Raw genomic sequence first — 16,265 nt, forward strand, 5'->3', positions numbered from 1 at the left:
CATGTAATTATTAGAAAATGCTACAGTAAAAGAACTTGAAAATGATGTCAGAGGTACCTGGGGACATGATGAACAAGAATACGTTGCAGTTTGCTGAAAACAATTTGATTTGTTATTTTAATGAATATTTAAAATCTGCCTATATAGAAATGAATGGGATTCTGAATGGGCGATTGGTTTCGCTTTTTTTATCGTTTTCTTAGACTTTAGTAAAACTACAAAAAGGAATGACATATGTATCTATTTCAAGACATAATAATACTAGCCGTTTTGAAGCCGTCAACACGCTTTACCGTACAACGCGATGTAGAGGGGCAATTGATTTCCAAGCGCAGATAGCGCGACTGCTCCTCTCCGAAGCGGAGATGGCGTGACCGCAGTCACAAACTCGTACGATCATTATAAAACCAAAACTCTTCACGGAACGCAACGCAAAGCAAAGAACAGCATTACCTATGCAGCTGAAATCGGAAGAAATGCCCCCCTATTTGAGGGAGGAGACGGGGCGGAGTGTTGTGCTCCCCCATGTGCGCTCAAATCCACGCTGATTGGTTCGTACAGAGAAACCTGCGTGGATTTGGGCGAATGCACAGCTTTGTACATCGGAATTTTTGCGTTCGTGTAAATTCCATGCACGGTTTCACGTTGAAATCCATGTACTCTTAGTACATGAGGCCCCAGGTCCCTGAAACAGAAACTGGAGCAGGAGCAGAGACACAAACAGCAACCAGTCCAGGTCCCTGAGACAGAAACTGGACTAGAATACTGAGACTATCTGTCCCCAGAACTCTGGAGTGACAGCCACAATCTAGACAAAGTTGTGGGTAGGGATGGGAATCAAAAACCGGTTCCATGTAGAACTCTAGAGTACCTGGATGTGGGTTCTATGTAGAACTGTACCTGGATGTGGGTTCTATGTAGAACTGTACCTGGATGTGGGTTCTATGTAGAACTGTACCTGGATGTGGGTTCTATGTAGAACTGTACCTGGTTCTATGTAGAACTGTACCTGGTTCTATGTAGAACTGTACCTGGATGTAGGTTCTATGTAGAACTGTACCTGGATGTGGGTTCTATGTAGAACTGTACCTGGATGTGGGTTCTATGTAGAACTGTACCTGGATGTGGGTTCTATGTAGACCTGTACCTGGATGTGGGTTCTATGTAGAACTGTACCTGGATGAGGGTTCTATGTAGAACTGTACCTGGATGTGGGTTCTATGTAGAACTGTACCTGGATGTGGGTTCTATGTAGAACTGTACCTGGATGTGGGTTCTATGTAGAACTGGTTCTATGTAGAACTGTACCTGGATGTAGGTTCTATGTAGAACTGTACCTGGATGAGGGTTCTATGTAGAACTGTACCTGGATGTGGGTTCTATGTAGAACTGTACCTGGATGTGGGTTCTATGTAGAACTGTACCTGGATGTGGGTTCTATGTAGAACTGGTTCTATGTAGAACTGTACCTGGATGTAGGTTCTATGTAGAACTGTACCTGGATGTGGGTTCTATGTAGAACTGTACCTGGATGTGGGTTCTATGTAGAACTGTACCTGGATGTAGGTTCTATGTAGAACTGTACCTGGATGTGGGTTCTATGTAGAACTGTACCTGGATGTGGGTTCTATGTAGAACTGTACCTGGATGAGGGTTCTATGTAGAACTGTACCTGGATGTAGGTTCTATGTAGAACTGTACCTGGATGTGGGTTCTATGTAGAACTGTACCTGGATGAGGGTTCTATGTAGAACTGTACCTGGATGTGGGTTCTATGTAGAACTGTACCTGGATGTGGGTTCTATGTAGAACTGTACCTGGATGTGGGTTCTATGTAGAACTGGTTCTATGTAGAACTGTACCTGGATGTGGGTTCTATGTAGAACTGTACCTGGATGTGGGTTCTATGTAGAACTGTACCTGGATGTGGGTTCTATGTAGAACTGTACCTGGATGTAGGTTCTATGTAGAACTGTACCTGGATGTAGGTTCTATGTAGAACTGTACCTGGATGTGGGTTCTATGTAGAACTGTACCTGGATGTGGGTTCTATGTAGAACTGTACCTGGATGTGGGTTCTATGTAGAACTGTACCTGCATGTGGGTTCTATGTAGAACTGTACCTGGATGTGGGTTCTATGTAGAACTGTACCTGGATGTGGTTCTATGTAGAACTGTACCTGGATGTGGGTTCTATGTAGAACTGTACCTGGATGTGGTTCTATGTAGAACTGTACCTGGATGTGGGTTCTATGTAGAACTGTACCTGGATGTGGGTTCTATGTAGAACTGTACCTGGATGTGGGTTCTATGTAGAACTGTACCTGGATGTGGGTTCTATGTAGAACTGTACCTGGATGTGGTTCTATGTAGAACTGTACCTGCATGTGGGTTCTATGTAGAACTGTACCTGGATGTGGTTCTATGTAGAACTGTACCTGTACCTGGTTCTATGTAGAACTGTACCTGGATGTGGGTTCTATGTAGACCTGTACCTGGTTCTATGTAGAACTGTACCTGGATGTGGGTTCTATGTAGACCTGTACCTGGTTCTATGTAGAACTGTACCTGGATGTGGGTTCTATGTAGAACTGTACCTGGATGTGGGTTCTATGTAGAACTGGTTCTATGTAGAACTGTACCTGGATGTGGGTTCTATGTAGAACTGTACCTGGATGTGGGTTCTATGTAGAACTGTACCTGGATGTGGTTCTATGTAGAACTGTACCTGGATGTGGGTTCTATGTAGAACTGTACCTGGATGTGGGTTCTATGTAGAACTGTACCTGGATGTGGGTTCTATGTAGAACTGTACCTGTACCTGGTTCTATGTAGAACTGTACCTGGATGTGGTTCTATGTAGAACTGTACCTGGATGTGGGTTCTATGTAGAACTGTACCTGGATGTGGTTCTATGTAGAACTGTACCTGGATGTGGTTCTATGTAGAACTGTACCTGGATGTGGTTCTATGTAGAACTGTACCTGGATGTGGTTCTATGTAGAACTGTACCTGGTTCTATGTAGAACTGTACCTGGATGTGGTTCCATGTAGAACTGTACCTGGATGTGGTTCTATGTAGAACTGTACCTGGTTCTATGTAGAACTGTACCTGGATGTGGTTCTATGTAGAACTGTACCTGGATGTGGGTTCTATGTAGAACTGTACCTGTACCTGGTTCTATGTAGAACTGTACCTGGATGTGGTTCTATGTAGAACTGTACCTGGATGTGGGTTCTATGTAGAACTGTACCTGGATGTGGTTCTATGTAGAACTGTACCTGGATGTGGGTTCTATGTAGAACTGTACCTGGATGTGGGTTCTATGTAGAACTGTACCTGGATGTGGGTTCTATGTAGAACTGTACCTGGATGTAGGTTCTATGTAGAACTGTACCTGGATGTAGGTTCTATGTAGAACTGTACCTGGATGTGGGTTCTATGTAGAACTGTACCTGGATGTGGGTTCTATGTAGAACTGTACCTGGATGTGGGTTCTATGTAGAACTGTACCTGCATGTGGGTTCTATGTAGAACTGTACCTGGATGTGGGTTCTATGTAGAACTGTACCTGGATGTGGTTCTATGTAGAACTGTACCTGGATGTGGGTTCTATGTAGAACTGTACCTGGATGTGGTTCTATGTAGAACTGTACCTGGATGTGGGTTCTATGTAGAACTGTACCTGGATGTGGGTTCTATGTAGAACTGTACCTGGATGTGGGTTCTATGTAGAACTGTACCTGGATGTGGTTCTATGTAGAACTGTACCTGCATGTGGGTTCTATGTAGAACTGTACCTGGATGTGGTTCTATGTAGAACTGTACCTGGATGTGGTTCTATGTAGAACTGTACCTGGATGTGGTTCTATGTAGAACTGTACCTGGATGAGGTTCTATGTAGAACTGTACCTGGATGTGGTTCTATGTAGAACTGTACCTGGATGTGGGTTCTATGTAGAACTGGTTCTATGTAGAACTGTACCTGGATGTGGGTTCTATGTAGAACTGTACCTGGATGTGGTTCTATGTAGAACTGTACCTGGATGTGGGTTCTATGTAGAACTGTACCTGGATGTGGTTCTATGTAGAACTGTACCTGGATGTGGGTTCTATGTAGAACTGTACCTGGATGTGGTTCTATGTAGAACTGTACCTGGATGTGGGTTCTATGTAGAACTGTACCTGGATGTGGGTTCTATGTAGAACTGGTTCTATGTAGAACTGTACCTGGATGTGGTTCTATGTAGAACTGTACCTGGATGTGGTTCTATGTAGAACTGTACCTGGATGTGGGTTCTATGTAGAACTGTACCTGGATGTGGGTTCTATGTAGAACTAGAACTGTACCTGGATGTGGGTTCTCTGTAGAACTGTACCTGGATGTGGTTCTATGTAGAACTGTACCTGGATGTGGTTCTATGTAGAACTGTACCTGGATGTGGGTTCTATGTAGAACTGTACCTGGATGTGGTTCTATGTAGAACTGTACCTGGATGTGGGTTCTATGTAGAACTGTACCTGGATGTGGTTCTATGTAGAACTGTACCTGGTTCTATGTAGAACTGTACCTGGATGTGGTTCTATGTAGAACTGTACCTGGATGTGGGTTCTATGTAGAACTGTACCTGGATGTGGGTTCTATGTAGAACTGTACCTGGATGTGGTTCTATGTAGAACTGTACCTGGATGTGGGTTCTATGTAGAACTGTACCTGGATGTGGTTCTATGTAGAACTGTACCTGGATGTGGGTTCTATGTAGAACTGTACCTGGATGTGGGTTCTACGTAGAACTGTACCTGGATGTGGGTTCTATGTAGAACTGTACCTGGATGTGGTTCTATGTAGAACTGTACCTGGATGTGGGTTCTATGTAGAACTGTACCTGGATGTGGGTTCTATGTAGAACTGTACCTGGTTCTATGTAGAACTGTACCTGGATGTGGGTTCTATGTAGAACTGTACCTGGATGTGGGTTCTATGTAGAACTGTACCTGGATGTGGGTTCTATGTAGAACTGTACCTGGATGTGGGTTCTATGTAGAACTGTACCTGGATGTGGGTTCTACGTAGAACTGTACCTGGATGTGGGTTCTATGTAGAACTGTACCTGGATGTGGGTTCTATGTAGAACTCCCCCTCAAAGTCCACCTGCACCGCCTCCCCGTTGGGCGCCGTGACGACCCAGACACAGTCCACGTTCTGGGGATAGTTCTGGGGGTAGTTGGGGGACGAGATGTAGCCGGGAGGATCGTTGTGGTTCAGGTGGACCAAACCTCCACAACCTGGAACCAGAAGCAGAGAGGAAACCTCAGAACCAGAACCAGAACCAGAACCAGAACCAGAAACAGAGAGGAAACCTCACAACCAGAACCAGAACCAGAGAGAGAGACCAGGAACCAGGAAGCAGGAAGCAGGAACCAGGAACAGGAACCAGGAAGCAGGAAGCAGGAAGCAGGAACCAGGAACAGGAAGCAGGAGCAGGAACCAGGAAGCAGGAAAAAAACATTGTTTTTACTTTTTTCTCGATATTTCGACTTTTTTCCCAAAATTTCGACTTTTTTTTTAATTTATTCTCAAAATTTCAACTTTTTTCTTAAAATTTCAACTTTTTTCTCGACTTTTTTTTCTCAAAATTTCAACTTTTTTCTTAAAATTTCAACTTTTTTCTCGACTTTTTTCTCAAAATTTCAACTTTTTTCTCGACTTTTTTCTCAAAATTTCAACTTTTTTCTCGACTTTTTTCTCAAAATTTATTTTTTTCCTTTCCTTTTTATCTCAACATTCGCAGGAAGCAGGAAGCAGGAAGCAGAACGCAGGAACAGGAACCAGGAAGCAGGAAGCAGGAACCAGGAACAGGAAGCAGGAAGCAGGAAGCAGGAACCAGGAACAGGAAGCAGGAAGCAGGAAGCAGGAACCAGGAAGCAGGAAAAAAACATTGTTTTTACTTTTTTCTCGATATTTCGACTTTTTTCCCAAAATTTCGACTTTTTTTTTAATTTATTCTCAAAATTTCAACTTTTTTCTCAAAATTTCTACTTTTTTCTCAAAATTTCAACTTTTTTCTTAAAATTTCTACTTTTTTCTCGACTTTTTTTTCTCAAAATTTCAACTTTTTTCTCAAAATTTCAACTTTTTTCTCGACTTTTTTCTCAAAATTTCAACTTTTTTCTCGACTTTTTTTTCCTCAAAATTTTAACTTTTTTCTCAAAATTTAAACTTTTTTCTCGACTTTTTTCTCAAAATTTATTTCTTTCCTTTCTTTTTTATCTCAACATTCGCAGGAAGCAGGAAGCAGGAAGCAGGAAACAGGAACCAGGAAGCAGGAAGCGTACCCTGGCTGTGGGCCTCGAAGGTCAGCTTGAAACCGGCCGCCTCGTTGGACGAGTCCGTCAGGAAACGCATGAAGAGGTGGTTGTCGGAGGTCTGGACCAGGGACGGGGGGCTGGTACCGCAGATCCGGTCCCCGAGGAGCGGGGCGGACCCATCCGGACCGTTCCTGAGCTGAACAGAGATAAACGTTACTGATCAAACCGTCCGGACCGTTCCTGAGCTGGAAACAGAGATAAACGTTACTGATCAAACCGTCCGGACCGTTCCTGAGCTGAACAGAGAGATAAACGTTACTGATCAAACCGTCCGGACCGTTCCTGAGCTGGAAACAGAGAGATAAACGTTACCGATCAAACCGTCCGGACCGTTCCTGAGCTGGAAACAGAGATAAACGTTACTGATCAAACCGTCCGGACCGTTCCTGAGCTGGAAACAGAGATAAACGTTACTGATCAAACCGTCCGGACCGTTCCTGAGCTGGAAACAGAGATAAACGTTACTGATCAAACCGTCCGGACCGTTCCTGAGCTGAACAGAGATAAATGTTACTGATCAAACCGTCCGGACCGTTCCTGAGCTGAACAGAGATAAACGTTACTGATCAAACCGTCCGGACCGTTCCTGAGCTGGAAACAGAGATAAACGTTACTGATCAAACCGTCCGGACCGTTCCTGAGCTGGAAACAGAGAGATAAACGTTACTGATCAAACCGTCCGGACCGTTCCTGAGCTGGAAACAGAGATAAACGTTACTGATCAAACCGTCCGGACCGTTCCTGAGCTGGAAACAGAGATAAACGTTACTGATCAAACCGTCCGGACCGTTCCTGAGCTGAACAGAGAGATAAACGTTACTGATCAAACCGTCCGGACCGTTCCTGAGCTGGAAACAGAGATAAACGTTACTGATCAAACCGTCCGGACCGTTCCTGAGCTGGACAGAGATAAATGTTACTGATCAAACCGTCCGGACCGTTCCTGAGCTGGAAACAGAGATAAACGTTACTGATCAAACCGTCCGGACCGTTCCTGAGCTGAACAGAGATAAACGTTACTGATCAAACCGTATTTTTTCATTATGTACTTTGGGAAAAAAGTCGAAATGTCGAGAAAAAAGTCGAAATGTTGAGATAAAAAGGAAAGGAAAAAGGAAGAAAAAAAGAAATTTTGAGAAAAAAGTTGAGAAAAAAGTTGAAATTTTGAGAAAAAAGTTGAGAAAAAAGTTGAAATTTTGAGAAAAAAGTTGAGAAAAAAGTTGAAATTTTGAGAAAAAAGTTGAGAAAAAAGTTGAGAAAAAAGTTGAAATTTTGAGAAAAAAATTGAAATTTTGAGAAAAAAGTTGAAATTTTGATAAACGTTACTGATCAAACCGTCCGGACCGTTCCTGAGCTGGACAGAGATAAACGTTACTAAGGATTCATTATAACTCTATTCAGGTACACAAACAGGGAAACCATTGCTAACAACATTGGTGTCAAGGCTTATTTACCAGCCCTAAAGATCTTGTTTTCCTCAGATGATAAAGGTTCGTTGACGACGATATTTAGTCATCATTTTCATTGACGAAGCACCTTTACTTGTCACCGAGGTCTGGATAGATCTGTTTACGACCCGTTCAACAGGGAAACATGTCTAACGTACAGGACATCACCGTCCCCAGGAATCCTTCAGCAGACGGGGTTAAGAGCACCAAGATCTCCAAGAGCAATCCTCTTCCAACCCTAAAGCACCTTTGTGGAGTTCCAGGTCTGGTCTTAGGGAAATGTCTAAAACAACCAGACCTGGGACTATCGTGGAGATGCCCTGGTGCAACAGGAGGTGGATGGAGAGAGTCTTAGGCCACGTTTACACAGAGCCGGGTATTTACAAAAACAAAATGTCGACTTTTTTCTCAAAATTTTGACTTTTTCTCAAAACTTCGACTTTTTACTCAAAACTTCGACTTTTTTCTCAAAATTTTGACTTTTTCTCAAAACTTCGACTTTTTACTCAAAACTTCGACTTTTTTCTCAAAATTTTGACTTTTTCTCAAAACTTTCTCAAAATTTCGACTTAAGGTGCTATGAGCAGCCAAACCTACAGGGGGCAGTGTAACGAGAAGATAAAGTCATGCTAGCCAATCAGAATCCTGGAAAAAAACATCAACAAATGACACGAGTAACTTCCAGTTACTTCCAAGATGAACCAGAGTCTTTGGTTTGGAGTGACAGAGAAGTGGAGTTACTTCTCAACTGACTTTGACTTTTTTCTCAACATTTTGACTTTTTTCTCAACATTTTGACTTTTTTCTCAACATTTTGACTTTTTTCTCAACATTTTGACTTTTTTCTCAACATTTTGACTTTTTTCTCGACATTTTGACTTTTTTCTCAAACTTTCGACTTCTTAAAATTTCGACTTTTTTTTTTACTTTCTTCTCAAAATTTCGACTTTTTTCTTAAAATTTCAACTTTTTTCTCGACATTTTTCTCACAATTTCTTTTTTTCTTCCTTTTTCCTTTCCTTTTTAATCTCGACATTTTGACTTTTTTCTTGACATTTCGACTCTTCTTAAAATTGACTTTTTTTTTTAATTTCTTCTCAAAATTTCAACTTTTTTCTTTACTTTTTTCTCAAAATTTCGACTTTTTTTTTTAAATTTCAACTTTTTTCTCGACATTTTTCTCACAATTTCTTTTTTCTTCCTTTGTCCTTTCCTTTTTAATCTCGACATTTTGACTTCTTTCTCGACATTTCCACTTTTTTCTCGACATTTCGACTTTTTTCTCAAAGTACATAATGACTCCCCCCAGTTCTAACTAATATAGAAACATGTGTTGTCTTTATTCTAAGGCTGATACAAGAGTTTTCATTTTTTGCAGCTCCAGATTAGTTTTTTGTGTTTTTGGTCCAATATGGATCTAAAACATTTTGGGTTGCTGATCCCCGGTGTAAACGAACGGCCAAAACGCATGAAAACGCCAGCGTTTCTGCTCCGTGGAAACGGGGCCTGAATGGATGGATGGAAGTTGCTCTTGAGCAACATGTTTTCACGTTTTTACCTCCAGATAGTCCCCGGTGCTGCACCGGGTCCCGTAGCCCTGGATCTGGAAGGGGGTCTGGAAGCTGACGGAGATCCGGGATCCGGGCGTCACCATGACGCTCCAGCTGCAGTTCAGACCCGGCAGGTAGTTCTGGGGGTGGTGGGGGCTGGTGAGGACGCCACGGTCCACGTGGAGGAGGCCGCCGCAGCCTGGACACAGATAAACTGTTATCTATAGAAGTCTGACGGAACCGCGGCCCACGTGGAGGAGGCCGCCGCAACCTCAACTTTTTTCTCAAAACTTCCAATTTTTTTCTCAAAATTTCGACTTTTTTCTCAAAATTTCGACTTTTTTCTCAAAATTTCGACTTTTTCTCAAAATTTTCGACTTTTTCTCAAAATTTCAACTTTTCTCTCGACTTTCTTCTTGACTTTTTTCTCGACTTTTTTCTCAAAATTTCAACTTTTTTCTCGACTTTTTCTCAAAATTTCAAATTTTTTCTCAAAATTTCAAATTTTTTCTCAAAATTCCAAATTTTTTCTCAAAATTTCAAATTTTTTCTCTACTTTTTTCTTGACTTTTTCTCAAAATTTGACTTTTTTCTCAAAATTTGACTTTTTTCTCAAAATTTCAACTTTTTTCTCAAAATTTCAACTTTTTTCTCGACTTTTTTCTCAACTTTTTTCTCAAAATTTCAACTTTTTTCTCGACTTTTTCTCAAAATTTACATTTTTTTCTCAAAATTTCGACTTTTTTCTCGACTTTTTCTCAAAATTTCGACTTTTTTCTCGACTTTTTCTCAAAATTTACATTTTTTTCTCAAAATTTCGACTTTTTTCTCAAAATTTCGACTTTTTTCTCTTCCAACCTGGAGACAAATAAACTGTTATCTATAGAAGTCTGACGGAACCGCGGTCCACGTGGAGGAGGCCGCGGCAACCTCAACTTTTTTTCAAAATTAAATTTTTTTTCTCAAGATTTCGACTTTTTTCTCTGCTTTTTTCTGGACTTTTTACTCGACTTTTTCTCAAAATTTGACTTTTTTCTCAAAATTTTAACTTTTTTCTCAAAATTTCAACTTTTTTCTCAAAATTTCAACTTTTTCTCAAAATTTAAACTTTTTTCTTGACTTTTTTCTCAAAATTTCGACTTTTTTCTCTTCCAACCTGGAGACAAATAAACTGTTATCTATAGAAGTCTGATGGAACCGCGGTCCACGTGGAGGAGGCCGCCGCAGCCTGGACACAAATAAACTGTTATCAACCGTATTTTCTGGACTAGAAGCCGCATCCGCTCTATTTAAAAAAAAGATCTGCAAGACGCAGATATTTCTGTTGTTAGATTAGATATTTACTACATGTACAGAAGGATTCTGAACTGTAAATGATGTACATGTTTGTACCTAAATAGATCTTTCCTAACAGTGTCTTTTAACACGGCAGCAACTTTGCTGATTAAAACGGGACAGAACCAAGAGAAAATAACCGGTATTTATTTATCTATTTATCTGTTTGAAATCTGCTTTGTGTTAGTGTTAGCGATTAGCGGCGCAGGTATCAGTGTTAGCAATTAGCGGCGCAGCACCTTTGGAGATGCTATATCTTTGTTAGCGATTAGCGGTGCAGGTATCAGTGTTAGCGATTAGCGGCGCAGCACCTTTGGAGATGCTATATCTGTGTTAGCGATTAGCGGCGCAGGTAACAGTGTTAGCGATTAGCGGCGCAGCACCTTTGGAGATGCTATATCTGTGTTAGCTATTAGCGGCACAGGTATCTGTGTTAGCGATTAGCGGCGCAGCACCTTTGGAGATGCTATATCTGTGTTAGCAATTAGCGGCGCAGGTAACAGTGTTAGCGATTAGCAGCGCAGCACCTTTGGAGATGCTATATCTGTGTTAGCAATTAGCGGCGCAGCACCTTTGGAGATGCTACATCTGTGTTAGCAATTAGCGGTGCAGGTATCAGTGTTAGCGATTAGCGGCACAGCATCTTTGGAGATGCTATATCTGTGTTAGCAATTAGCGGCGCAGCACCTTTGGAGAATGCTATATCTGTGATAGCAATTAGCGGTGCAGGTATCAGTGTTAGCGATTAGCGGCGCAGCACCTTTGGAGATGCTACATCTGTGTTAGCGGTTAGCGGTTAGCACCTTTGGAGTAGGAGGCGTTGAACCCTCGGCCGCTGACGGAGGAGTCTGAGGAGAAGTGGATGTACATGGAGTCTCCTGTGGAGTGGAGGGTTCCAGGGGGTTCCCGCCCGCAGAGGCTAGCTAGCACCGGGGAGAGACTGGTGGGACCTGGGGACACAAAAATACACAAACATACCGCCTTAAAACTGCTGGGGACACAATCATACCGCCTTAAAACTGCTTTCTTTGAATATTTGTCTTTATCTGAGAACTAATCTACTCAAACATCGTCGTCTTATAATCAGGTCGTCTTATATTCGGGACAATACGGTACTTTAAAGTATTATAAAAAAAATGTAATGAAACATGCACGATGACAAATAAAGAATCTTGAATCTTGAAAAAAAAAAATAATAATTTTAAAGTCACCCAACAAGGAAAGGGTTGCAGTGTCTTCTAACTCAGACCAAGACCACAACCCTCTTCAGAGGAGACTTCTCTGGACTGGTCCGTTACCATGGAAACGTGGATTGTACTAACTGAGGAGTCCCACAGGGCTCCGTATGAAGAACTCTGCTTGCTAACACTCACCGTCCCTGATGACGAGACTGTCGTAGAAACACGGCGACGATCCCTCCATGTCCAGAGATAAGAGGTTCAACTCCACGATGGAGTCGGAGCGGATCAGCCAGGAACACTCCTGATTGGTCGGGTAGTTGTCCGGCCAGCCGGGGGAGAACAGGAGGCCGGGGGCGTCGCCCGCTACGAGCTGTCCACCACACGCTCCTGAAACACAGGGACAGTTGTTGATGTGATGAACGAACGAACGAACGAACGAACGAACGAACGAACGAACGAACGAACGAACGAACGAACGAACGAACGAACTGCTGCTCCATCAGCTCGGAGGTTGGTTCCTGCTTGTAAAACCAAACGTTACAAAAACAGCTTTGTACCAGCTAGGAATGGGTGATATTTTACCGTTCATTTCATTTCATTTCATTTTATTCTTTATTTCATTCAAAAAACAAAACAATTCAATACAAATACAAATGTTCCTAACTTGTGAATGAAAAGGGAGCAGAAAGAAGAAGAATCTTATCTGATCTGCCCCTTTCACAAATAACATAAATTAAAAATAATAATAATAAAAAAACAACTAAGTGAATAAAAACAACTAAAATAAAATTAAATTAAAATAACATTAAAATAAAATTACCACCGCCTAGGCGTCTGTCAATCAAACCCAACATTTTCCGTTATATTTCCTTAACATACAGGCTTTAATTGTTCTTTTGAATGTAATGTTTGATTTAGATTCTTTGTTTTCTTTATTCAGATTGTTCCATAAATTGATTCCTTTCACAGAAACACAACGTTCCATCAATTTAGTCCTGCATCTTGGTTTTTTAAAGATCTCTGTTCCTTTTAAGTTATACTTGCTTTTTCTTTTTTCAAATCTTTTCTGAATGTTGATTGGTAAAGTTTTTTTATGAGCTTTAAACATAATTTGCAGAATACTATAGTCTACTAGTTCAAGAAATTTCAACAATTTTAACTGAAGGAATAATGGATTTGTTGGATCTCTATATCGTTTTCTACTGATTATTCTTATGACTCTTTTTTGCAGAATGAAAATTGACTGAATAAATGTTTTACAGGCATTTATTTCCCCCAAACTTCAACACAGTAGGTCAGATATGGAACAATTATAGTGTTGTATAAAATGTACAATGCTTTGTTGTCCAATGAATCCTTTACTTTGTGTAACAGAGCAATTGTTTTTGATATTTATATTTATATTATCTTTGTATAATGTATATGTGATTTCCAATTCAAATTCTCATCCGTTCACGATAAACCGTCAAAAGAATTCCCCACGGTAAGAATTTGTATCTCGTGGTAAAAATGATAAATTCCCGTTGATGACGTTTTTGTGAAAGAAAGAAAGAAAGAAAGAAAGAAAGAAAGAAAGAAAGAAAGAAAGAAAGAAATTAGCCTAGAAGGAAAGAAAGAAAGAAAGAAAGAAAGAAAGAAAGAAAGAAAGAAAGAAAGAAAGAAAGAAAGAAAGAAAGAAAGAAAGAAAGAAAGAAAGAAAGAAAGAAAGAAAGAAAGAAAGAAAGAAAGAAAGAAAGAAATAAAGAAAGAAAGAAATTTGCCTAAAAAGAAAGAAAGAAAGAAAGAAAGAAAGAAAGAAAGAAAGAAAGAAAGAAAGAAAGAAAGAAAGAAAGAAAGAAAGAAAGAAAGAAAGAAAGAAAGAAAGAAAGAAAGAAAGAAAGAAAGAAAGAAAGTAGCCTAGAAGGAAAGAAAGAAAGAAAGAAAGAAAGAAAGAAAGAAAGAAAGAAAGAAAGAAAGAAAGAAAGAAAGAAAGAAAGAAAGAAAGAAAGAAAGAAAGAAAGAAAGAAATTTGCCTAAAAAGAAAGAAAGAAAGAAAGAAAGAAAGAAAGAAAGAAAGAAAGAAAGAAAGAAAGAAAGAAAGAAAGAAAGAAAGAAAGAAAGAAAGAAAGAAAGAAAGAAAGAAAGAAAAGGTATTGGTATTTTTTTATCGTTATCGGGATAAATGCCAGAAATTATCGTGATCATTTTTTTAGTCCATACCGCCCATCCCTAATTGACAGATGTAAATGTAGTCAGTAACACAGGTAGACGTCAGCGGTGGTGGACGGGTTCTGACCTGGCGGGACGGTGGGTGGAGGTCCAGAGTCCTGCACGGCGCTCCACTCCACCAGGAATCCTCGACCTCCCATGAAGGAGTCGGACTGGAACTGCAGCGTTACGGAGCTTCCAGAACTCCGGACGAGGTGAGGCGGCCTCAGGCCGCAGAAGGTTCCCAGGGGGAAGTGGTGGACGTCAGGGCCGTCAAAGATCTGGGGAGGAAACGGAGGCGGGATTACAGGCTGTCCTAACTGCACACGAGCGTCCGACTATCGCGTCGCACTGCGTAACATCGGCCGCTCTCTGTCCTGAAACACTGAAAGTGTTACGGGCCCCCACAAAGATGGTTGAAAGACGGTTGAAAGACGGTTGAAAGACGGTTGAAAGCCGGTTGAAAGCCGGTTGAAAGCCGGTTGAAAGCCGGTTGAAAGCCGGTTGAAAGCCGGTTGAAAGCCGGTTGAAAGCCGGTTGAAAGACGGTTGAAAGACGGTTGAAAGACGGTTGAAAGACGGTTGAAAGACGGTTGAAAGCCGGTTGAAAGCCGGTTGAAAGCCGGTTGAAAGCCGGTTGAAAGCCGGTTGAAAGCCGGTTGAAAGCCGGTTGAAAGACGGTTGAAAGACGGTTGAAAGACGGTTGAAAGCCGGTTGAAAGACGGTTGAAAGACGGTTGAAAGACGGTTGAAAGCCGGTTGAAAGACGGTTGAAAGGCGGTTGAAAGACGGTTGAAAGACGGTTGAAAGCCGGTTGAAAGATGGTTGAAAGACGGTTGAAAGACGGTTGAAAGCCGGTTGAAAGACGGTTGAAAGACGGTTGAAAGACGGTTGAAAGTCGGTTGAAAGCCGGTTGAAAGCCGGTTGAAAGCCGGTTGAAAGCCGGTTGAAAGCCGGTTGAAAGACGGTTGAAAGACGGTTGAAAGCCGGTTGAAAGCCGGTTGAAAGCCGGTTGAAAGCCGGTTGAAAGACGGTTGAAAGCCGGTTGAAAGCCGGTTGAAAGCCGGTTGAAAGATGGTTGAAAGACGGTTGAAAGACGGTTGAAAGACGGTTGAAAGACGGTTGAAAGCCGGTTGAAAGATGGTTGAAAGACGGTTGAAAGACGGTTGAAAGCCGGTTGAAAGATGGTTGAAAGGCGGTTTAAAGACGGTTGAAAGCCGGTTGAAAGCCGGTTGAAAGCCGGTTGAAAGATGGTTGAAAGATGGTTGAAAGTCGGTTGAAAGATGGTTGAAAGGCGGTTTAAAGTCGGTTGAAAGATGGTTGAAAGGCGGTTTAAAGACGGTTGAAAGACGGTTGAAAGACGGTTGAAAGATGGTTGAAAGCCGGTTGAAAGATGGTTGAAAGATGGTTGAAAGACGGTTGAAAGACGGTTGAAAGATGGTTGAAAGCCGGTTGAAAGCCGGTTGAAAGATGGTTGAAAGACGGTTGAAAGCCGGTTGAAAGCCGGTTGAAAGCCGGTTGAAAGCCGGTTGAAAGCCGGTTGAAAGATGGTTGAAAGACGGTTGAAAGCCGGTTGAAAGCCGGTTGAAAGCCGGTTGAAAGATGGTTGAAAGACGGTTGAAAGATGGTTGAAAGATGGTTGAAAGCCGGTTGAAAGCCGGTTGAAAGCCGGTTGAAAGCCGGTTGAAAGCCGGTTGAAAGCCGGTTGAAAGTCGGTTGAAAGACGGTTGAAAGACGGTTGAAAGACGGTTGAAAGACGGTTGAAAGATGGTTGAAAGACGGTTGAAAGAAGGTTGAAAGACGGTTGAAAGGCGGTTGAAAGATGGTTGAAAGACGGTTGAAAGACGGTTGAAAGAAGGTTGAAAGACGGTTGAAAGCCGGTTGAAAGAAGGTTGAAAGACGGTTGAAAGACGGTTGAAAGACGGTTGAAAGACGGTTGAAAGACGGTTGAAAGACGGTTGAAAGACGGTTGAAAGACGGTTGAAAGACGGTTGAAAGACGGTTGAAAGACGGTTGAAAGACGGTTGAAAGCCGGTTGAAAGACGGTTGAAAGACGGTTGAAAGACGGTTGAAAGATGGTTGAAAGCCGGTTGAAAGACGGTTGAAAGATGGTTGAAAGACGGTTGAAAGACGGTTGAAAGACGGTTGAAAGATGGTTGAAAGAAGGTTGAAAGATGGTTGAAAGACGGTTGAAAG

General features: G+C 41.7%; 1 protein-coding gene across 1 annotated transcript in view; it reads right to left on the minus strand.

The window, feature by feature from the left end:
* Positions 1 to 5,096: 5,096 nt before the first annotated feature.
* LOC133423419 (cubilin-like) overlaps positions 5,097 to 16,265 on the minus strand; it is a 69,546-nt gene continuing 58,377 nt past the window's right edge. Inside the window, 6 exon segments of the mRNA XM_061713593.1 lie at positions 5,097 to 5,287; positions 6,338 to 6,506; positions 9,377 to 9,567; positions 11,507 to 11,653; positions 12,077 to 12,271; positions 14,160 to 14,352. Of these exon segments, the coding sequence (XP_061569577.1) occupies positions 5,097 to 5,287; positions 6,338 to 6,506; positions 9,377 to 9,567; positions 11,507 to 11,653; positions 12,077 to 12,271; positions 14,160 to 14,352 (1,086 nt within the window).

This window comes from Cololabis saira, chromosome 22, assembly GCF_033807715.1.
Source record: "Cololabis saira isolate AMF1-May2022 chromosome 22, fColSai1.1, whole genome shotgun sequence".
Lineage (NCBI taxonomy): Eukaryota > Metazoa > Chordata > Actinopteri > Beloniformes > Belonidae > Cololabis > Cololabis saira.